Below are 24,344 nucleotides of genomic sequence, written 5' to 3'. Positions count from 1 at the left end.
TGCATGGAGTAATTGTAGTTACTTGTATTCTTGGCAGCTTCAGATATCACTTCTTTATGTTAACAGTTACTTTTCACTTCAGCTGAGCTAAGTGTTTTTAACATTGGGTTCCATGCAGGTACTTGTAGTTTCGTGGACATGCCTTTTTTACAGTGAAGGTGTTTTTGGGGTGGATATCACTCATTTTTGTCAGTGATAGACTCTACAAATTGGTTTTGAAGGTAATTTTTAGATGATAGTTGGAAATGAGCAACCACATTAATGCAGAATATTATCTTGGAGAGTCAAAGATGCACCTGTCATCTTGTCTGACAGTGTTATAAAAAGCCATACATACTAATGACTGTTTCATAACACCATAAATTTGGAAGTATGAATTTACAGTGTAGTATGACTGTTCTATTAGAGTAAGTCTATCTTTACTGCTTTTGACGAATATGTCTCATATCTGTGCATGTTAAATGCTTCAGACACCTAATTAAACTTGCAAATGCCTAATTAGTTCACAGTTGCTACACAGCTATAAATACATTGTAATTGTTATTATCATAATAATTTATTACTAGGACCGCGTCACATACAACCAAGTACATACATCAACGTGACAACCCCCTGGTGAGGCTATTAGGTGGTTAAGGCATGATCAAAATAATTATGATCCCAAATCAAATCAACCAATGGAACAAGCTATGTGTAGCTAACACATTGCATTCAAGACAATAATAATAAAACAGTATATTATACTCTTAGTGGTACTATATAAACATCAGTTATATAACAGTATTATGAAATTACATTGCACCTCCATAGATTTTACCGAGGTGGTAGCTAATTGTAGATGTGACAGCTACAACAGTTTGAAACTGTTTAGGGTAAGTGACTGTTCTATTAGAGTATATATCAATTTGAGAATGTCTACAAGATAACACACTAGCTACTTTAGCAACCTCGCTTTCTTGTAAATAGTATAACATAACTAACCAGTAACCAAATGCACACTGTGGGTAATTAAATGTGTGTGCTCTACTACAGTTAAGTGACTGCTCTATTAGAGTATCTCGATTGTACATTACTTTATAAGAGACTTACTTCCAGCCTTCTTACATTATTCTGCAAGTACCCTCTCTCCAAGTTATGACTCCAATAGGCTGATGGGCTGGAGAAACCTGACACTAGCTAGCTAGCGTTATTTATAATAAGTCGCCTGTAAACAACCAGCTGTAATGAAGCACCTGTCACCTGACTAAATAACACTAACCCATTGTGCATCTACTTTCCAGCCCATCTTCTCTCTAGGATACATGACTTCTCTAAGACTGATGAGCAAACCGAAGAGTGAACACGTCACTACAATGGTATGTATGTCACGTGCTACTCGTTTTGATTGGCATTAAACAGAATCGTTGTACCATTTCACTTACCATAATGGATAGATCTCATTATTATACAACTATGTCTTCATTCAACAAGGATTGTATTCCCAGTGAGTGCGGAGCCTTAGGCCTTCTAGTTTCCTCAAACATTGTTTATTTATTAATTATTATTTATGACATAATTTTAACCGCATTCGTATTTTTCTTAGTACTTGGTTGTATAAATCAGTATAATAACCATTTTTTAATATTGTGGTCACAGCTTCAGGATTAGAGCAGCAGAGAAAGGAATAGAGGACTCAATCATCAAGGCTTGCATGGGAGATGGAACAGTATTGCCATGGACAATGCCAGTACTAACCCCTCAAGGGTGTCACATGCAGTACAGTATAGATGCAAGTCCAGAGCCTTGATCACCACATTTTGACTGAATTAAGCAAATTGAAGTTGCAGTATATACTTATACTTTCCAGAGGGAGCATGCCCCCAGACTCCCTTGCCTATTCAGCAGAATAATAGGATTGAGCCTTACTACCTCATTCACCTCTGTTTTTTTGGAACCATCAAAGTAGATGAAGTGTTAAATAATATGTACAATTCCCTGGTCACATGCAACCACAAAGACCAAAGTCAAAGTAGACATGGCAAGGATGGATACAAAGCAAAAATTAACAGACAAAGCAAAACAATTAATTAGGGTTGCTGCGGGCAAAGAACATTCTCTGGGAAGCAGTAACAGCAATTGCTGCTGCCTATCGAATGCTGTTTTGGATGGGAGAAACTTGTTCTGGTGCCCAAGTGATGTATCAGCAACATATACAGTAGCTGTAGATAATGCTAGTTCAGTAATACCCCTAGGCCGAACTATATGAGTGGGCATTTTGCCCTACCATCACACTAGCTAGTTCTTCTCGCAGTTCTTTGTGAGGTTCTTTGCCCGGTTATTGTCAACTACTGTCAAAACATCCCACAAAAATAGCTTAACAGCGAACAAACTATATTAAAGTATGCGTACCACATTGTTGAACCATGCGTACCACCAGAGTCCAGCATGATAATTATCACATGATCTATTTAGGGGAAATCTCTTGGAAAGTCCTAGCGGACACACATGATACATGGTTTTAATTGAATGTTTAAACAAATGGCAGTCATTGTCTAGGTCGTTGTTGTTTGTTGTTTAAGTTCTTGAGAGAAAACTAAAGTCATGGTACCAATAAAAAGCATTTTTCATATTTAGTGTACAAGGTAGAGACGTACTTCTGAAGAACTACACCGCTTGAGCACTATTTGAAGAAGTAAGAGTCTAGAATACTGAAGTACTTGATGATATATGCCAGTATTTAAGGTTAACGAAATGAGGGATGAAGTTAGTGTAAAGTGCCACATCGTTTATATGGTAGGGTTTTCAACCTGTGCCAAGCTTCTTAATGCTACTAAAGTAGCAGCGAATGCCGGTGTTACCACATGGTAGGATTGTTGATAAGGTGTACGGACCAACTATCACTTGCCACTTACATCACATCAGAAGTCCAGGAACTTTGGCTGCAGGTTGAAATAACTAGCAAATGTAATGTGTGTAATGTTTGTATGTACTCATTCACACTGCATACTGGTCTAAATAACTGAATTGATGTACAGTGAAACCTGTCTAATCAGGTCTCTGTGTAGTCTTTTAAATCCCCAACTGTGTCGTTTGTGTAGGTGTAATATATGTATTTAATGTCCTCCTTTCAGTTTTTACAGGTAATCTGGTCATAGCATGCGGTTCACCCACTAGCAGTAGCAGTTGGATGTGGTCATGGCACAAAGCATAATTTGGGACTAGACAGAAATGGAGTGTGATGAATTTCATGTAAGTTAACATAGGAGGAATTGTACTATCTTCTGTGTTCTTTTTGTAGTTCTCAGTCATCAAGTATATATGGACTGTAGTGACATATAATAGGTGTTGTGAATTTCCAGGTCAGTCTACACACAGGAATGTAGTTGTTTATTATCTCCTGAAGATATGTTTTCTGGATTTCTATGATGTACTGTTATGATGGGACCAAACTTCTCCGGTCAGTTTACAAGTGGTGCTTATATATTGATATTTTCCAGTACCCAGAATTTAGGCATATTGTATTTAATGGCCACTTGTTGGTTTTTGTAGGCCATTTGGTTGTTGCGGTTTACCCAGTAGCAGTAGTTGGATGTGGTCTTGCATTACTTGGAACCATACAGGAACTCAGATCAAAAGAGTGTCGTAAATTTAGGTCAGTTAACATACAGAGGAATTGCATTGTTGCAATCCTCCCTCATCTGGACACCTATCTCTATTATCCAGACACCTCTATTAACTGGACACTTCTATTATCTGCAGGGGCAGATCCAGGGGGGGGGGGGTTCCAAGGGTTCCATGGAACCCCCCTTTTGAAAAGCCTCTCTCACTCGAAATGCTCTAATAGAGCAGTCAAACGAGATAGTCTAATAGAGCAGTCACAGTAGTCTTTTCAGGAGCAGTGTAGCAAGCTATATATCTAGTTATAAATAAGGAAGGAAATATAGTTGGTGAGGTGGCAGCTATTGTCAGCAGGTGATGACCTTTTTTTTTTTTTTTTTTTTTTTTTTTTGGTCTTCAACTTATACAGTTAGGCTAAAGTTGCAATTTCAAAGTGGAACCCCCCTTTTTAAAAGTCTGGATCCGCCCCTGATCTGGGCACCTCCATTGGATGCACAGCCCAAATTAGTCATGTGGCTTGTTTAAGTTAGTCACTTAGGACATTTCTGAGATATGGACAGTAGTATGTACCAGACTGCCAGACTGCCCAGATAAGAGAGGTTCCATTGTACTCAGATTTTAGGTGCTTTATATTTAATGCCCACTTGTCACTCCATAGTTAAGCCATGAGGATCCACTAGCCTGACATATTAAACAATGCCAACTGTTTAAATGAATAAAATTCATTTGTGTTAAAGTGACATATATTTTAATTGTATTGCATTTAATGCCCACCTATCTGTTTTTACAGGCAGTCTAGTCATAGTGATTCACCCACTAACAGTAGATGTGGTTGTGATACTTAACTCAGGACCAGGTAGGACTTTATTAGTATTGTGAATTTCATATCAGTCTACATACAGAAGAATTGTATTGTATGCTCTTTTTGTAGTGCTCGATTGTGACGTTAAAGGGTGTCATGAAATTCTACATATCAATTAATTAATATTGTACTATATCATTTGATGGTAACAAACTAATACCCAGGTCAGTTTACGTGTTGTGCTTATAGCTTATAATAGTTTAATGTTTTCCTCGTACACAGATTTTTAAAATGTATTGTACATATTAATGACCCCGTTGGTTTTGCAGGCCATCTGGTCATAGTAGTTAACCAACTAGCAGTCGGATGAGTCATGGTAAGTCACTTGGGACTAGACAAAAATGCCTACTTGTTGTTTTACAGGACCAGTCTCTTGTCTCATCAGATATCCAAGCAATTGTGTTTTGTGGTGACCACAAACCCCCAACACTATGTAAACTGTGATAATTGGAGCCTGTCTGATTAGCAGCTTTGACTTAAGGTATGTGCACAAGCTCACAGCATTAGCTTTATAAGTTGTACTTCCATGCACAAGTGTAACTTAAGATCAGGTATTGGTTGTAAAAAATGGGGTAGACAATATATCAGGTATTGGCTTAGCTTAAAAAGTGGGAATTGGTATAACTCTAATCCTGATTTTCCTGTTGTATAGCTAAGAAATATATTAACCATGTCATACATTCTGTTTGGTGGCCACTTGTCATTTGACAGGTCTCCTTGTGATCATGTTTATATACTTGGCACCAAATGTGTAGCTAGGAAATATTTACCATGTCGTACATTCTGTTTGGTAGCCAGTTGTTGTTTGACAGGTCTCCTTGTGTTCATGTTTATGTATTTAGGCACCAAACATTTATGTACACCTTAGTCTCAAATATATATATTTTTTATGTTTAATTCAGCGTCTGCTTGTTCTTTTACAGAACTCACTTAATCTTGTGTCATCGTGCAGACATCCAAGAATCATCACTTTTGGTGTTAAACTATTTGATATCATGTTTATTAAATTTGTGCTATGTTTTGTAATAGTGTTGCTATATGTTTACCCTAAGGCAAGAAATTTTCATGGATTTCACTTCACATGCAGCCATCAGTCTTGTCTGCAATTAGAATCACCTCATTTGTTTTAATTGTTTGTAGCTGTCACTGCAGTTTCACACTTCCACAAAGCACTGCAGCTTGTGTTGTGGCTTTCATTATGTGCATACTTAAAGTTTTGTCTGGAATGTGGTTCATGACTTTGTATGCATGAGTTTCTGTCATTCCTCACAACTTGCAAAATATTTCTTGGATGGCGTATGGCACTAAATGGAATCTTGACCAACGATTTATACACCTTCTATATTGTATGTATGTTCTTCATGCTTTCTTACACCTTGTTTATAAGACATCTGATGCTAGCATGAGGTGTGGCATTAAATGGATTTTTTAAAAACTAAATGGATTCTAAAAGATTTCTGCTTAAAACGCCTTCTGTGGGTAACTTACAGCTATACACGCTTTCATAACTTATTTGTCAGACATTAGGGCTGGTGTTCACATCGTGCCTTTAAACGTTATTGTACAGATTAGAGGTTTGATTGAAGAAAATACACATAGGGGTAAACCAGAATTAGATAATGTCAGTGCTAGATGGCTGGTACAAACACAGGTATATTGACTGGTATAACTTGACGGTAAGTGTAACACAAGGTAGAGAAATAAAATGAAATATGTCTAAATACGGCTATATTTTTTATTTTAGTGAGGTTGCAAGAAAACTACGATGATGGCAACTAAAGATTTTTTTTATTATGTAATGCAATACTAATCCATTGAGAGATGTTACATAATCTAGGGCTAATATTGTGAAACCGTCCCTACATGTAAATAACTCACAGTAGTGGCCGTGCGTCCTAATTGGGCATGCACTTTGTAGTTTCTTGGCCATGTGCCTCACTACCATGAGTCTTGATAACAACTAACTGTCCCAATAGCAAAGTTAGTTGGCTTAACTTAGTACAAAAATGATAACAATGTAAACTCCATCCTACAATAGGAAGTTTTCTAACATTGTGTGTTGAAGCATAGTAACGTATTAAAGACGTTTTAACATATGGATAACATTCTGATGGCTATTAGCCCACGCTATTAAAACCACAATCGATCTTCAGATGCTACCGTATAAAACAAATGGGATGAGTTCTCGCTAGTTCTTTCACCTATTAGGTGTGTGCGCCCCAAATGATATATACCACGGCTGCTTGGTATTTGCTGATATTATACACCTGCAGTCCTCAGGATTTGGGTGTATATATCAGCAAATCCCTTGCAGCTGTGGTATAACTATTATATATATATATATATATGTATGTGGACTCTGATGGTGGAGAGCATTTTCACAGCAAAAATCATCTCGACTGGTATAGGTTACACAGAGCTATGAATACATGAAGATTTCATTTTCATTTCTTCCTGTCAATATACTTATGGTGTGGCATGCTGGCTTATTGTGCCACACAACACACTACCGTCTGTCTCAATAGAGCAATCATTAACTCTAATAGAACAGTCAGCACAATACAATGTGTTTGAATTAAAGATAATTGATCCTTCACAAAATCTTAGAATTAACATTAACACTGATGTATACTAAGGATGCTGCAATGGCCACAAAATGTGACATGTCACAGCATAAAATTCCATAATACAATACAATGTACATTGCGATACACATAACCTCATGTATACATATGAATGTGGTTATTTAGTGAGTTGGATTCTCTTGAAAAGTAACTTGAGAGTGGCTTGATAAATACATGCTAGTTTATCTTTTGCTGTAAGACTAGGGTGAAATATGGTAGAGCTACTCTATTGGAGGTTTGCAAAACTTCCAAAGGCAATCTCTATTTTGAACCACTGTTGTGATTCATGGCAACTGTGGTTAGATGACTCACCATATTTACTTGGTTAAACACTGCATCTTCATTAATAGCTGTACTTGAACGGTGCCAAGATCAATTTTGAACATAAGGGTTTCAACATCATTTTCAAACATTAAGTGATGGTCAAATTCGAATAATTGCCCATCAATTTTATGAACTAATAAATGCTGCGGTATTTAGCCAAGTAAATATGGTATTTATTATAATTTACAATATTTTATTGCCAAAATTACTATTGATTTACTAATGTTTAATCTTATACAGAATACAGAGTTTATGTGAGGAGGTCTGATTATGAAGATTATTATTATTATTATCATTATGCTGGATTTGATCTGACCTATACATGTTTAGTAATTCCTACTCCACCTTCTGATAGTCAATATAGTTGGAGTTGTTCAACTGGATGTTTTGCTGATATGGAAACTGAGCAAAGTGTTAATGTTAGTGACTTGGAAGCAGCAGATGGAGGAGTATTGAACTGCTCTGTAATGATTGGAGATTTAGAGTATTTCAGTGATCCATACTACTTACAGCTATCAGGTGAGGAGGCTTGGGGTAACAGGAGGTCTATATAATACACGAGTATATCTGCATTGAGAGGTATTAATTGCATTTGAATTTTACAGTTCAGAAATGTTTCTCTATAGATGTAAATACTTCTCTAAAGTTATTTAATACTTCTTAAATACTTGCATTTACTTTAAAAATGTAAGTTCACTGAGAAGTAGCACATCCTTCAACCAAACACTAGCACTTTGACATTATTAGACTTAACCGATTATGTAAACTGCATGGAAAACATTTGCTATCAAAAATTATTGCCACAAGAAGAAGATACACTTGGATTTTGAAAAGCAATTCAACCGTCCTACTGGCCAGAACACCAATGCAAATAGGTGTATATATGCTTCCTATATTAGGTTCTTTAGCAGCAAAGTTATGGCAGATCCAGCGCAGGGTATTGAAAACATTTGCTATCAAAAATTATTGTCACAAGAAGAAGATACACTTGGATTTTGAAAAGCAATTCAACCGTCCTACTGGCCAGAACACCAATGCAAATAGGTGTATATATGCTTCCTATATTAGGTTCTTTAGCAGCAAAGTTATGGCAGATCCAGCGCAGGGTATTGTATAATACATGCTAGTTTATCTTTTGCTGTAAGACTAGGGTGAAATATGGCAGAGCTACTCTATTGGAGGTTTGCAGAACTTCCAAAGGCAATCTCTATTTTGAACCACTGCTGTGATTCATGGCAACTGTGGTTAGATGACTCACCATATTTACTTGGTTAAACACTGCATCTTCATTAATAGCTGTACTTGAACGGTGCCAAGATCAATTTTGAACATAAGGGTTTCAACATCATTTTCAAACATTAAGTGATGGTCAAATTCGAATAATTGCCCATCAATTTTATGAACTAATAAATGCTGCGGTATTTAGCCAAGTAAACATGGTATTTATTATAATTTACAATATTTTATTGCCAAAATTACTATTGATTTACTAATGTTTAATCTTATACAGAATACAGAGTTTATGTGAGGAGGTCTGATTATGAAGATTATTATTATTATTATGATCATTATGCTGGATTTGATGTGACCTATACATGTTTAGTAATTCCTACTCCACCTTCTGATAGTCAATATAGTTGGAGTTGTTCAACTGGATGTTTTGCTGATATGGAAACTGAGCAAAGTGTTAATGTTAGTGACTTGGAAGCAGCAGATGGAGGAGTATTGAACTGCTCTGTAATGATTGGAGATTTAGAGTATTTCAGTGATCCATACTACTTACAGCTATCAGGTGAGGAGGCTTGGGGTAACAGGAGGTCTATATAATACATGAGTATATCTGTATTGAGAGGTATTAATTGCATTTGAATTTTACAGTTCAGAAATGTTTCTCTATAGATGTAAATACTTCTCTAATGTTATTTAATACTTCTTAAATACTTGCATTTACTTTAAAAATGTAAGTTCACTGAGAAGTAGCACATCCTTCAACCAAACACTAGCACTTTGACATTATTAGACTTAACCGATTATGTAAACTGCATGGAAAACATTTGCTATCAAAAATTATTGCCACAAGAAGAAGATACACTTGGATTTTGAAAAGCAATTCAACCGTCCTACTGGCCAGAACACCAATGCAAATAGGTGTATATATGCTTCCTATATTAGGTTCTTTAGCAGCAAAGTTATGGCAGATCCAGCGCAGGGTATTGTATAACAAAGCATATTTATAAGGGACATAGGGCATCCTCCCCAACAGTTCTCTCTCTGACTAGCTAGGTAATAGCTGAGCTTTGAAAAAAAGAATGTGATTTCCAAAAAAAGCTAGGGTGAAAAATATGTGAAATGGCAGCCAAGATTTGGCAGTGATGGTACATATGGCACTGGCAAAAATTTTAATATTGACAATTCAGATAACATGCCTTGATGTGGGTGTAGAATAAATACAGTACAAACCTACGTACTGTACCACAATAATACATACCACAGTAAATAAAGCCAACATGTTTTAGTGATAAAATAAGATCAAGACACACGGTAGTGTGTCGTGCGGCCCAGGTAGCCGACGCGCCACACCGTGAGTATATTTACAGGAAGAAAGTAAACGCGATTTTCACACCTTTGTAGCTCCGTGATTCCTTATCCTATTAAAACCAAAGTTGCTACAGAAATGCCGGCGAGGTAAGGGAGTCTACATACCAAATTTGAAGAAAATCGCTCCAGCCATTTCCGAGATACGAGCGGCCAAAGTTTGGGTTTTTTTTCTTCGTTTTTTTCTTCTTCTACTTCTTCTTTTCGCACACTTTGCAAAATCCGCAATAAAACACGAATGCGTGCTTGGATCGGACTGAAATTTGGCACACTTAAAGGGCTCATTAAAGCGAATCTCAGTACCAAGTTTAGTAGGAATCCGATGAACATTCACGGAGTTATTACCGATTATCTGTGTAAAATAAGTTGGAAGGTCTGTCACGCCCACAGGGTAAACCGCTTGAAGGAATGAGCTGAAAATTGCTATGTAGATGGAGTAACTATCGTAGGAGTGCCTTTTTGTGGTTTGAAAGGAATCCAGTTAAAGGACATCGAGATATGACACAAAACCCAACCTATGTCACAATTACGCGATCGACTTTTATGAATAAAAAAACTATTAGTTTTCACGCCTACCAGCCAAAACGCTTAGAACAGTGAGCTGAAAATCGGTGTGTAGCTGGAATAATTATCATAGAAAGTCCTTGAATTAGTACAGAAGAATCGGATTACAAACCACTGAGTTATGATTCCAAAGCCAACTACGTGTAGCATATGCGAGATCGAGATACTCTAATAGAACAGTCACCCTAATAAAGCATTCAGCTACGTTTATAACTTACTCCACTATAGAATTTCTTTGGCATTGCTAGTTATTCTGTAGGGAGTTCAGCTACAAACAGTTAATCTTATAGACAATTCAGCTACAAGCAAGTCATCCTGTAGAGAGTTCAGCTACAAATATGTTGCTGTAGAGATTCAGAACATTATAAGTCACACTGAAGAGAATTCAATTATAAACAAGTCACCTTGTAGAGAGTTCAGCTACAACAAGTCAATTGTAGAGAATTCAGCTACAAACAAGTCACTGCGTAAAGGGTTCAGCTACAAAAAAAGCTACCTAGTAGAGAGTTCATCTAGATCAGCTACAAACAAGTTACTTTATGCAATGTTCAGCTACAAGTAAGTCACTCTGTAGAGAGTTCAGCTACAAACAAGTCACTCTGTAGTACAAACAAGTCACCGTGGAGAGAGAGTTCAGCAACCAATCAAAAAACCACCATGTAAAAGAGTTCAGCTATACAAACAAGATATAACTCTATAGAGAGATCAGGTAGAAACTTAACAGATCACACTGTAGAGAGTTCAGCTAGAAACAAGTCATCCATACTGAGTAGAGAGATCAACTAGAAAACATCACCTTGTAGAGAGTTCAAATCACCCTGCAGATAGTTCAGCTACAAACAAATCACCCTATAGAGAGATCAACTAGAAGAAGTCACCTTGTAAAGAGTTTAGCTACAAAGAAACTACCATGTAGAGAATTCAGCTATGAACAGATCATCCTGTCGAGAGTTCAGCTAGAAACAAGTCATCCTGTAGAGAGATCAACTAGAAGAAGTTACCTTTTAGAGAGTTCATCTACAAAGAAACAACCATGTAGAAAGTTCAACTGCAAACAAATCAAACTGTACAGAGTTCAGCTACAAACAAATCACCCTGTAGAGAGATCAGCTAGAAACAAGTCACCCTGTAGAGAAATCAACTAGAAGAAGTTACCTTGTAGAGAGTTCAGCTGCAAACAAACCATCATGTAGTGACTTCAGCTGCAAACAAATCACCCTGTAGAGAGTTCAGCTACGAAAGGATCACCCTGTAGAGAGTTCAGCTAGAAACAAGTCATCCTGTAGAGAGATCAGCTAGAAGAGGTTACCTTGTAGAGTGTCCAGTTATGAACAAACCATCATGTAGAAAGTTCAGCTGCAAACAAATCACCCTGCAGAGAGTTCAGCTACGAGAAGATCACCCTATAGAGAGTTCAGCTAGAAGAAGTCACCTTGTAGAGAATTCAGCTGCAAAGAAACCACCATGTAGATAGTTCAGCTGTAAACAAATCATCCTGTAGAGAGTTCAGCTACGAACAGATCACCCGGTAGAGTTCAGCTAGAAACAAGTCACCCTGCAGAGAGATCAGCTAGAAACAAGTCATCCTGTAGAGAGACCAGCTAGAACAAGTCACTTTGTATGTAGAAAGTTCAGCTACAAAAAAAAAATCACCCTGTAGAGAGGTCAGCTACAAACAAATCTCCCTGTATAGAGATCAGCTTGAAGAAGTTATCTTGTAGAGAGTTCAGCTACAAAGAAACCATCATGTAGAGAGTTCAGCTGCAAACAAATCACCTGTAGAGAGTTCAGCTACAAATAAATCACCCTCTAGAAAGATCAGCTAAAAGAAGTCACCCTGTAGAGAGTTCAGTTACAAAGAAACCACCATGTAGAGAGTTCAGCTACAAACTAGTGACCTTGTAGAGACATCAGTTACCTTGTAGAGAGTTCAGCTACAAAGAAACCATCATGTAGAGAGTTCAGCTGCAAACAAATCACCTGTAGAGAGTTCAGCTACAATCAAATCTCCCTGTAGAAAGGTCAGCTAGAAGAAGTCACCTTGTAGAGAGTTCAGCTACAAAGAAACCATCATGTAGAGAGTTAAGGTGCAAACAAATCACCTGTAGAGAGTTCAGCTACAAATAAATCACCCTCTAGAAAGATCAGCTAAAAGAAGTCACCCTGTAGAGAGTTCAGTTACAAAGAAACCACCATGTAGAGAGTTCAGCTACAAACTAGTGACCTTGTAGAGACATCAGTTACCTTGTAGAGAGTTCAGCTACAAAGAAACCATCATGTAGAGAGTTCAGCTGCAAACAAATCACCTGTAGAGAGTTCAGCTACAATCAAATCTCCCTGTAGAAAGGTCAGCTAGAAGAAGTCACCTTGTAGAGAGTTCAGCTACAAAGAAACCATCATGTAGAGAGTTCAGCTGCAAACAAATCACCTATAGAGAGTTCAGCTACAAACAAATCTCTCTGTAGAGAGATCAGCTAGAAGAAATTACCTTGTAGAGAGTTCAGCTACAAAGAAACCATCATGTAGAGAGTTAAGGTGCAAACAAATCACCTGTAGAGAGTTCAGCTAGAAGAAGTTTCGTTCAGCTACAAACAAATCACCCTGTAGAAAGATCAGCTAGAAGATGTTACTTTGTGGAGAGTTCAGCTACAAAGAAACCATCATGTAGAGAGTTCAGCTTCAAACAAATCACCTGTAGAGAGTTCAGCTACAAACAAACGTCTCTGTAGAGAGATCAGCTAGAAGAAATTACCTTGTAGAGAGTTCAGCTACAAAGAAACCATCATGTAGAGAGTTAAGGTGCAAACAAATCACCTGTAGAGAGTTCAGCTACAAACAAATCTCTCTGTAGAGAGATCAGCTAGAAGAAATTACCTTGTAGAGAGTTCAGCTACAAAGAAACCATCATGTAGAGAGTTAAGGTGCAAACAAATCACCTGTAGAGAGTTCAGCTACAAACAAATCTCTCTGTAGAGAGATCAGCTAGAAGAAATTACCTTGTAGAGAGTTCAGCTACAAAGAAACCATCATGTAGAGAGTTAAGGTGCAAACAAATCACCTGTAGAGAGTTCAGCTACAAACAAATCTCCCTGTAGAGAGATCAGCTAGAAGAAGTTTCCTTGTAGAGAGTTCAGCTACAACAAATCACCCTGTAGAAAGATCAGCTAGAAGAAGTTACCTTGTGGAGAGTTCAGCTACAAAGAAACCATCATGTAGAGAGTTCAGCTGCAAACAAATCACCTGTAGAGAGTTCAGCTACAAACAAATCTCCCTGTAGAGAGATCAGCTAGAAGAAATTATCTTGTAGAGAGTTCAGTTACAAAGAAACCACCATGTAGAGAGTTCAGCTGCAAAGAAATCACCCTGTAGAAAATTCAGCCACAAACAAATTGCCCTGTAGAAAGATCAGTTAGAAGAAGTTACCTTGTAGAGAGTTCAGCTACAAAGAAACCATTCTGTAAAGAGCTCAGCTGCAAACAAATCACCTGCACAGAATTCAGCTACAAACAAACCACCCTGTAGAGAGATCAGCTAGAAGAAGTTACTTGTATATTGTTCAGCTACAAACAATTCACCCTATAGAGAGAGCAGCAAGAAGAAGTCACTTTGTAGAGTGTTCATTTACAAAGAAACCACCATGGAGAGTTCTGTAATAAATATATGTATTATATATATAATTTGTACATTTACTGATAAAATCAGAAATATTTAAAGTACATCTGCTTCATCTTTTCTTCTTCCTGTGGAAAAGAAAAAAAGACAGGTTAAAAAAGTCCCAAAGCCGGCCTATGGCCGGATAGGCCAGCTTTGGGGTATACAAATACAAAAAGAAGTGAAATCTAATCCAAAACAGCCAGCTGTAAAAAAGTGTGCGGCCCTCAAAAAGGCTATGGTGAAAAAAGATGTGAAATCCAAGGTGGCGGCCAAGAAATGGCTGTGATGGTAGGTTAATGGTAAAAATTTTAATAACGGCAATTTAGATGAATTTTTTGCCAAGACCAAGCGGCACAAAAATTCACCTGAATTGTTGTTATTAAAATTTTTACCATTAACCTACCATCACAGCCATTTCTTGGCCGCCACCTTGGATTTCACATCTTTTTTCACCATAGTCTTTTTGAGGGCCGCACACTTTTTTTACAGCTGGCTGTTTTGGATTAGATAATATAAACATAGCCTTCAGGTGAAGGAAATTCAACACAGACTCCATGAGATGAATGCAAGGTCCATTAGAGCATTGTACATTGGCATAGTACCCTAATGCTAGCACCACAAATTGAAACCGATAAGCTTGACTCAGGCTAGAACATGAACCAATATGTAGGATACATGAAACGTAATGACATCATAATAATTAATTCTATAATTCATTCTATAATTTGTAAACTAGTTTGACAGGTTTAAGATCATGAGTTCCTAGCTCCTAAAACACATGGCATGTTTGCAGGCAGAAAAATAGTAAATAGTTCTCTCCCTCCCATCCGAAACCATGCATTACGTATATATGCCAGTGCATCTATTGTTGTATGTGCTTTGTATTGTTGTCCATGTATAAAGATTGTACCTTATGTTATATGTTTTATTATACAAGGCCGGAGGAGACGGTCCGGTTGGTCAGGCCTGAGCCGGGCCAATAATCTGGAGCTGGACCAACTAGCTGGCCAGCTTGAACTAAATTACTCTCATGCAATTTCTGGATGATCATATCTAAACATACATTTTACAGATTTTATTGAAAATGCATGGCACGAGTAGTTACCTATAGTTTCTCAGCCTAACTAAAGCACAAAACTACATGTACAGCACAAAACTACACGTACAGTACTTCCAATCACCATACAGTACAGCATAGCATTCATATCATTTTGTACAGAAATTATGGTGGGTTCTACGTATCACGTGTGCTGACAGTAGGCAGTTATCACGTGTACAGCAGGTGCTTCTTTGATTCTAAGCCAGCGCACATATATCACAATTTAGTATTCATAAAATAATCATTAGCATTTCTTTGCTTGTCACTCTTTTACTGGATGAAGGGCTGGCAGTGACAAACTAGGCACCTCATTCTGCGGCAGGAAGCTGTACACCCATACATTACATGGCAGCCATCTGGATGAGATTTTGAGTAGATATCACTCCTCTTCAACTACCCACTCGTCCTGTCGAGATACTGAGCAAACGCTTAGTCTCACCCCAAATCGCACCATTTTTGAATAGTTATTGGTCTCGTGATTGTCCATTAGTATATTTACGTGATGATCTGTTCACTTCATTGCATACAAACCAGTATACTGCATTTTTGTAGCTGTGTAGCCTTCTTATTGTAGCTGTGAGAATTCACAGCTGCCTAGTCATAAATAACTAGCTATACGCTATTATATAAGCTGTCCAAGCTGCATGGGTACGTTCCCCCTGTGAAATTTGGGAGGGGGGAGTTTAGGGGCGTATGCAGGAATTTTGAAAAGAGATTTCCACTACAGCTAAATGACTATTATATTAGAGCAGTCTATATTACCTGACTGCTTTATTAGAGTATCTCGAATTTTCACCAAAATCATAATTCAGAACAATGCTATAATGCTGTCATGTGAGAAACTATTATTTAAAGATAAAAGTTTAAAATTCATGTGTCCTGTTCCATGATAGATTACAGCCCAGGTAAAAAAAAACTTGCAAGATTTAATAAGACCGTCCATGATCTTGCAGGACCACATTAATTCTTGCAAGATTGATGCAAGGAAAGGACCTTTTTAGGTGCATAAGTGCAAGAATTGGCAAGATTAGTGCAAGAATTTGATGGAAGATTAGCAGGATTCTTGCAAGCTTTTTTTTGCCTGGGAGATTCTGGAACCTGAATTTTCAATTTCTTAATGTTTCAAGTATGAGTATGTAAAATCCAAAGGGGTTCCCTAAAACCCCTGGAAACCCCCCTGGGAGTTGCAAGTTGCTAGCTAGTTTTACTTTTAAAGTTTAGCATCAATTTTAAGGCATTTTCAAGCCTTTAAATTGTAAAAGTTCAGCTCCTGGGGGTTCAACCCTCAGACCCCCTGAACTTCTAATTGTTATAACTAACTGTAGCTGAGCCATATAGCAAGTTTCATGCTGTGTCCCCTGTATGTCACATCTATTATACATAGTATAGAAAGTCTGAAGAACAACAGATAGGCTTGAACATATTTATATAGCTAGTTAGCAGTGAAATATCACTAAAATTGCATATCTGAATGTCAAATTTTCAAAAATTTCTTGTGGCATGCCCCAGACCCCCCTAGAATGCTTGTGCTTTGCACTTCGCAGAGTGTGCTTCACACACTGTGGAGCAACTCCTCTCTCATTGGCAGCACCATGTATATAGTTGCAATTTCAACATGTACAATGGCCTGACCAACTCAGTTTTCCCTCGCTAAATCTAAGTTATATGATTATTCAATGGTTGCTGCTATCATGTTGTGTTGCTATGCATATACTGTGTGTTGCTGCAATCTTGTACTTCTTATTGTAAGAACTATTTGCTTTACGGTCAACTGTAAATCCATTAATGTATTATGCAATATCCACAATGTTTTACTGCCTGGCTTGTGCAAAAGTTATTACACCCTACTCCAACAATTTCCTCAGTTGTCCTTTCCCCAAAGTACTTGTATATAGATATATTACCACTTTCACACCTCAGATCAAAGGAGCCGCCCGGGCTACATTTCATATGTAGCCCAGCTAGCCGGGCTACATACAAAATGTAGACTGGGCTACAAATTGGCAATGATTATATAGACATTGATGCTGAAACCAATTGTGAGGATCGATTAATACTCACGTGATTAGGATGCATGACTTGGATTTTGCCATGAAAACCACTCAGACAGAGAGCATTTTGTTATCCTTGCCATCCTACGAGTTGAAAAATGTTGGGCTAAGGTGAAAACTAGTGCTATAGCTTATTCATCAATCGTTTCCGCATGTTTTTAAATATGGACACGCCCCCATCACAAAGCTACCACCACTCTGCATGGAGTAACCACTCTACAAGCAAGCGTACCTGTCTAGGCCTTTAGTGAACTGCATACTTTTTCCATAAATGATTCAATGACGCTGATTAAAACATTAAACTTGCATAACTGAAATTCTCTGTGATATCTCTGGAATATGTCCATTTATCATAACAGAACATAACCAGAATGTACTAGCTGCTAACCCGTAATCGAAAATTTTAGGTATGCATATATAATACAGCCAGTGGCTTCACTCGTATTGGCTTGGGTGATTGATCACCCTGTATACAGGCTATCAGCCTAATAAGTGTTACATATTAGCTGTAACACAGGGCATTTGGCTTTGCCTGATATGTATACCCTCTGCCCTTGGGCCTGCGGCCCTTGGGCAGTCAGGCATACATAACAGGCAAAGCCTTCATTCCCATGTTACAATTATTACTTGTATGAATGTTTATTTGTTTTGTGTTGCTATATACACTTTATGGCATTTGTACAATGTTATGTGGCAGATATTTGTATTAGTGTTTGTTTGTTTGTTTGATGTTGTTGCGTACACTTCATGGCTTTGTGGAAGATGTTAGTTTGGTAAGAATTAGGGCAAAAGTAGGCAATAGAGCTAGGTACGGTGGAAGGGTGGTGTGTATAGTTAGGAAAATCAAATGGTACAGTAGTACTGTTTGAGTAGTGACCCCCCCAAAAATTTCACGCACTGTCCAAAATTCTGTTTTTGAAAATCATCCTAGAGACATCTTACGAGATGAAAATCACCTTTACGGAACAGTAACAGTCAATATAATATATATGTATAACACAGCATTATATATAACAAAACACTTGTAGTTAGCCAGATATAGAATTTTTTTTAAATCGCTAAAACTCAGATTTTAGACTGACTGTGTGACTGACTGACTGACCACAGTCGCAAGGCTAAAGGCCAAATGAAGCAGTGCACGGCCACCATTTTGTGCCACAATAACAAACTCACCAGTGGGATTTACCTTTTGGGGTTCCAATGAGTGTAGGCCCTCTGCGCCTTGTCTTTTCTTTTATCTTCAATCAGGCTGCTTGTCTTCTTCATCCAACAAAACCATATCGAGTCATTAATTTTCTGTATCAACACTTTCTTTCAACTGCATATTTAGAATCCACAGAATTATTTCAGAGCTAGATTTTGGAAGCGCTTCAGCTGTGGCACTACTATAAGAGATATACTAGCTAAATATCTGCAAGTTTGCGATTGGGATCCCGTTCACGATAGGATCGTGACCATGCCCATCACTTAAATATCTAAGTGGACTAATTGTGATAGAGTACGAAGACCACACCTCTTAACAGTCTAGCTGTTTACTTAACAGTAAACAAGATGACCTCACCCCTTATTGGTCTAGCTAGCTGCACGACTCGAGATATACTCTAATACAACAGTCATGTATGATATTCTAATAGAACAGTCACAAGTTACATTTTAGCTAGCTGTGCTACAACAAAAACTAAGCAAACTAGTATTTTTTTAAAGAAATTGTTAATTTACAAATGAAGTAGGAATCAATGCAACAAAATATTAGTGAAACAAGAGATGAATGGTGGTATTACAGCATAGCTCAGTGGAAAAGTCTCTGCTTTGGCACATTAGCTATAACAATTATTTTGCTCAATGCTAAAGTAGGGACTTTACCACTGAGCTATGCTGTAATACCATCATTCATCTGTTGTTTCACTAGTTTTTGTTGCATAGATCCCTACTTCATTTTTAAACTAACATTTTTAAAAACACTAGTATTATATAGTCATGTGTACCACAGGAGAATGTAGGCCCTGAAACGGTACAAAAATCACCTGTAAAATGCTACCGTTAAACAAATTACGGTGCACTAATCGGCGAACCCGTTGGCAGTGAAACGGGTTTTTCAAAATTTCCGTAGTGGGACTTTTTTGCGAATGGAAACCCGTAACCTAACCCGCATTCAGACTTATCATCCCTCATTATATACCCGGAAATCTAGTAACTAATAACCCCCTTGCCCTCTACAAACCTTGTACACTGTTCCCAATACGCCTTCCAAGCCTCCCATCGTGTTAAAAGATTGTTTTGAATAAATGCGGATCATTAAATATTCATATGATCACGTGCATAAATTCATTAATAAAATCAATTGTTTTCCAGTTTCTTTACCACCACTAGCATCACAGTGACTCAACAAGGAGGTCAAAGGGATCAACACTGCAATGGTATTATGACAGATGACAAAACAGTTTCAAAAACACCACTGCTTACTTCTACGAAAAGCTATCCAACTGCTTTTTACTCCGTCATCATTTCATTGCTCCTGTCCAACCTCATTTGTTTCAAACAAAAATGACTACAGAAGTTTATTCGATTACAAAACAGTTAAGATAAGCCTACCAAATGTTTACATTTCCACTTGTTCACTATTCTGCCTGTAGTTACTGCACCATTTGTCAGTTATTTCAAGGGACTACAGAATTACGGCAGATTAAAACAGTTAGATAAGTACACAGATACTTACATTTCCACTTGTTCACAACAGAATCTATTCTACTGAAGTTTTGTTATTCCACTGCTCAGTTATTTCAAACAAAAACGGACTAAAGAAATACGGCAATTAAAACAGTTAAGATAAGCACGCTTATACTTACATTTCCACTTGTTCACTATTCTGCCTGTAGTTACTGCTCCATTCATCAGTTATTTCACACAAAAAGGCACTAAACAATTACGGCACATTATAAAACTGTTAGATAAGCACACCAATACTTACATTTCCAACAGAATCCGTTCTACTGGCAGTTTTGTTATTTCACTGTTCAGTTATTTCACGCAAAAAGGGACTACACATTTACGGCAGATTAAAACAGTTAAGATGAGCACACCCGTATACTTACATTTCACTATTCTGCCTGTAGCTTCAATATTTCACTGCTCCTGTACTTAAACAATGATAGACTAATTCTACAACAGAATTATGGTCAATAACAACACAGTTACATAATCATGCCACCACTTGCGTACATTTCACAACTGTGATCATAGTCGCTGCTCTGTTCACAGTTCCTCCAAATATTCTACAACAGAATTATAGTCGATTACAAAACGGTTACATAGCACAAGAACACTTACAATTCCACTTGTTCACAACCATTTCTATTCTGGCATTAATTCACTGCCCCACCCTCAGCTACTCCAAACAAACAAACAGACTTATAGTCTATAACAAACAGTTAGATAAGCATGACAGCAGTTATTCTCGCATGGCCAGACCACTATCTTACTTCTTTGTGATGTCATTGGTTGGCGACATAGGGTCTGGTGAATTACTGTTGACAAAATGCATTCGTAGAAAAACAGTTACCACAGTTTCTTGCTGGGATAATGCTATGTAGCAATGGTATCAGCTCTGTTACAAGTTTTGCTGTAGCGTTTATGTCCACCATACTAACATACAGCTATCCAATGAATTAATTTCACTGGATATTGGTTGAAAGTCACCACTACACTTCACCAGGCTCTATCTCGCTGACAAACAATGCCACAAAGAAAGAGAGGAGGCAGAAGGCAGTCTAGCCACATGAGATTAAGCAACACTTACAATCCACTTTTTCACAACTGTTGTTATGCCTGTAGTTTACTGCTCCCATCCTCTGTGATTCCAAACAATGAAGAAGTGATTCTACAACAGAATTACGGTTGATAACAAAACATATACGTTCACATTTTGGAGCTACAAATAAGGATTTGACAATATTCCGTGGCTTCAGTTAATGCCCGTACCCTCAGGAATAAATTTAAATCCCTTCATAATGCTGACAATGTCCTTTACTGGGGGAGATGGGGAATAACATTGATAGCTGCAGGTAAGCACACAGATGATCTAATTTTAAATTTATATAAGCTAAATAATGATGTCAAACAAAGCAGAATTTACTGCACTACAAAAATATTATTATAGTGGCCATGTCAGTAAGGTGGGGTTCATGACTTCTTTACTGAGACCACCTCACTATCAAGGCTACATTATTTTTCTCCAGAGGTGGTTCCATTAATAAAGTTTGTGTATGTAAGTTAACTGCACAAAAATACTATGCACCTTGTGATCACCTTTCTTGAAATTCAGCTACAACATAATGGCAACATAAAAAATAGCTAGTAGTGTGCCATCTCTCTCCATACGTACTTCATCAATATTCTTCATCCATTTGAATTGTTAACCACTTGCGGTACAAAAAGGTAGATAATCAGTTTCGGAGGTAAATCTTGTGGAACGTATCTTTGCAGCTACATAGGTCATCAATTTGACTGATAGAGTTTTGTACAGTTGTCCTAAAAATCATATCAATTATAATATTGTTACATACTACATACAGGATTGCTATATAAAACACAGACATTACATACATGCCCCCCCAGCAAGACCGCTCAAGACTGATCGCTGGTTGGGAAATACAGATACATGGATACAAGTCCAACAGCAAGACTGCTCAAGGCTGATCGCTGGTTGGAAACACAGATACATGAATACATAACCAACAGCTAGACCGTTCAAGGCTGATTGCTGGTTGGAAACACAGATACATGAATACAAGTCCAACAGCAAGACCGCTCAAGGCTGATCGCTGGTTGGAAACACAGATACATGAATACATAACCAACAGCTAGACCGTTCAAGGCTGATCGCTGATTGGAAACACAGATACATGAATACATAACCAACAGCTAGACCGCTCAAGGCTGATCGCTGATTGGAAACACAGATACACGAATACATAACCAACAGCTAGACCGCTCAAGGCTGATCGCTGGTTGGGAAACACAGATACATGAACCATAACCAACAGCTAGACCGCTCAAGGCTGATCGCTGGTTGGGAAACACATTCATACAATACAAACACGCCTTGTGTACAAGACCATACAAGCATGAACAATAATATTATCATACATCATGGTCCATTATGTAGTTTCGGGCTCTTCATTTTCTCATTCTATCTTTTTCTTCTTTGATTAGCCATGTCTTATAATTTACAGTTTTGATGCACCTACAAGGAAACAATTCTGGCTAATACTAGTTCACTCTACACATCAGACAGAACGACTATCTAATAAATGCTCACCATGTAATAAAGTAGACTTCCCAGAGTTGCATAAATCATCTAGTTCAGTGTAAATCGTAGAATTAGGCCTGGATGACTTCCGTACTTACAACCAATTCTTCCTTCGTGCAGTAGTCCTTCGCTCGTGTAAAACTTGCTGAAAACAAAACACTGTTCAGTCGATTTGATGGCACATCTTTCTTTATACAATCCGTTCTTTTGTTACTGCGCGTAGCAGAACACTCGTAAACACTCGTAAACGCTCCAGCACATGCTCTGTTCAGCACGCCATTTTTTTCTAGTGCAGCTGGTCATATTTGTGGTTACGCGCACGTGTACAAAATCATTTACCGTATATCGCGAACCGGGGTAGCCATGTTTTCATATAAGGAATTGTCCCGTGATTTGGATAATTAACGGTAACTCGTTAACAACCGTTTAAAGGCCTTCAATCTCCTGAGTACCTTTTTGTATGTACGCATACGAAATCCATGGTAAGTGGTGGTTGCACCCAGGGATGTGCACTGCTTGAGTGCATACCACCTGGGATGTTTCCACACCAATCAGCATGTTAACTTTGGTGGTGAAACAGATGAATTGAATTCACATGAATTGTCTTCATTAATATTTAATCTACCATTTCAGCCATTTCTTGGTCATCACCTTGGATTTCACATATTTTTCACCCTAGGTACATTACAGATACTGCAGTGATTTCTTGGCTGCCATCTTGATATTATACATTCCTCAAGTTATTTGAAAGCCATGGCTCCTTATTATCCTTAATTTATATACTACCATTTGCTTTATTTTGTGCAAAATATAATTAATGCAAACTATCAAATTTTTATGACAAGTGATATAGTATGTATTTATAATTAAAAGTACATTAGAATTAATGTCTAGGTGTAATAGGTATATATAGCCAGAACAATATTAAGGGTGCTTGCTGATATTTGAAGCTGTTTAAGCACTAGCCTAGTAACCACATGTGGCTATTGCATCATAATTTCCATTACTATGCATGCTTGCAAGCACTAGCCTAGTAACCACATGTAGCTATTGCATCATAATTTTCATTACTATGCATGCTTGCAGTATTCGTATTAAGCAGCCGAAAATTGTCACTGAAGTGCTAGCAAACGATTGTCTGATGGGCCAAGAGCTCATTCAAAAGTTACACTAGCATGAATTGAAGGGGTTAGTGGAAAAGGGGGTAACCCACATTTGAAAAAGAGTGTATAGTAGGCACTAAATAGAATTTTGACATTTCTAAATTGCTGTAGACTAATGTAAATTTAACTTTGATTGTGACTTGAACTGTAAGTGCTGTTGTTAAATTTTGTGGAAACATTATTAACATACCTAACTAAGCAATTTAGATTTTGCAAAATAGCAAGTCTCAAAATGTGGGTTACACCCCTTTTCCACTGACCCCTTCAATTAGTCCAGAAGTAAGTTGTGACAAGTGTGAACGCATGTTTTGCTTGTAGCCAACATGCCTTGTTTTCTTGAGTGATAGCATTTGCTGGTAGTTTGTATTGTAATTGTAAGGTTGTTGGAAAAGGTGAATATGGTCGGACACGGATCCGGACAATTTCAATATAAAATTTTATATCTGTATAAATTCCATACTCACTTTTTTGTATTAAGGTCTCCACTTCCAGTGGACAAAGAC

The 24,344-nt window shown here is 37.6% G+C and overlaps 1 protein-coding gene and 3 long non-coding RNA genes across 7 annotated transcripts in view; 2 read left to right on the top strand and 2 right to left on the bottom strand.

The window, feature by feature from the left end:
* The window catches only part of LOC136259834 (uncharacterized), a 449,685-nt gene that overhangs the window by 208,097 nt on the left and 217,244 nt on the right, over positions 1 to 24,344 (top strand). For all 3 annotated transcript variants that reach the window (XM_066053387.1, XM_066053386.1, XM_066053388.1), the window contains exons 8-9: positions 7,648 to 7,926; positions 8,918 to 9,199. In XM_066053387.1, the coding sequence (XP_065909459.1) occupies positions 7,648 to 7,926; positions 8,918 to 9,199 (561 nt within the window). The remainder of the gene's footprint in view (positions 1 to 7,647; positions 7,927 to 8,917; positions 9,200 to 24,344) is intronic.
* On the top strand, positions 75 to 5,662 carry LOC136259836 (uncharacterized). Its single transcript, XR_010703374.1, has 8 exons — positions 75 to 3,228; positions 3,278 to 3,436; positions 3,529 to 3,631; positions 4,388 to 4,453; positions 4,529 to 4,623; positions 4,729 to 4,775; positions 4,823 to 4,940; positions 5,383 to 5,662. It is a non-coding gene; the product is annotated as an uncharacterized lncRNA (long non-coding RNA).
* Positions 19,640 to 20,651, bottom strand: LOC136259835 (uncharacterized). Of its 2 annotated transcripts, none has more exons than XR_010703372.1 (6): positions 20,463 to 20,651; positions 20,339 to 20,408; positions 20,217 to 20,285; positions 20,087 to 20,165; positions 19,834 to 20,035; positions 19,640 to 19,779 (listed from the first exon to the last, which is right to left on the bottom strand). It is a non-coding gene; the product is annotated as an uncharacterized lncRNA (long non-coding RNA). The 2 variants fall into 2 exon arrangements; XR_010703373.1 differs by lacking the exon at positions 19,640 to 19,779 and having other exon boundaries at positions 19,883 to 20,035; positions 20,463 to 20,529; positions 20,590 to 20,642.
* Positions 20,753 to 23,103, bottom strand: LOC136259837 (uncharacterized). Its single transcript, XR_010703375.1, has 3 exons — positions 22,516 to 23,103; positions 21,665 to 21,897; positions 20,753 to 21,247 (listed from the first exon to the last, which is right to left on the bottom strand). It is a non-coding gene; the product is annotated as an uncharacterized lncRNA (long non-coding RNA).

Source organism: Dysidea avara, chromosome 7 (genome assembly GCF_963678975.1).
Source record: "Dysidea avara chromosome 7, odDysAvar1.4, whole genome shotgun sequence".
NCBI classification, from domain to species: domain Eukaryota; kingdom Metazoa; phylum Porifera; class Demospongiae; order Dictyoceratida; family Dysideidae; genus Dysidea; species Dysidea avara.
The sequence above is the reverse complement of the archived record's forward strand: the minus strand, read 5'-3'. Positions and strand labels throughout refer to the sequence as shown.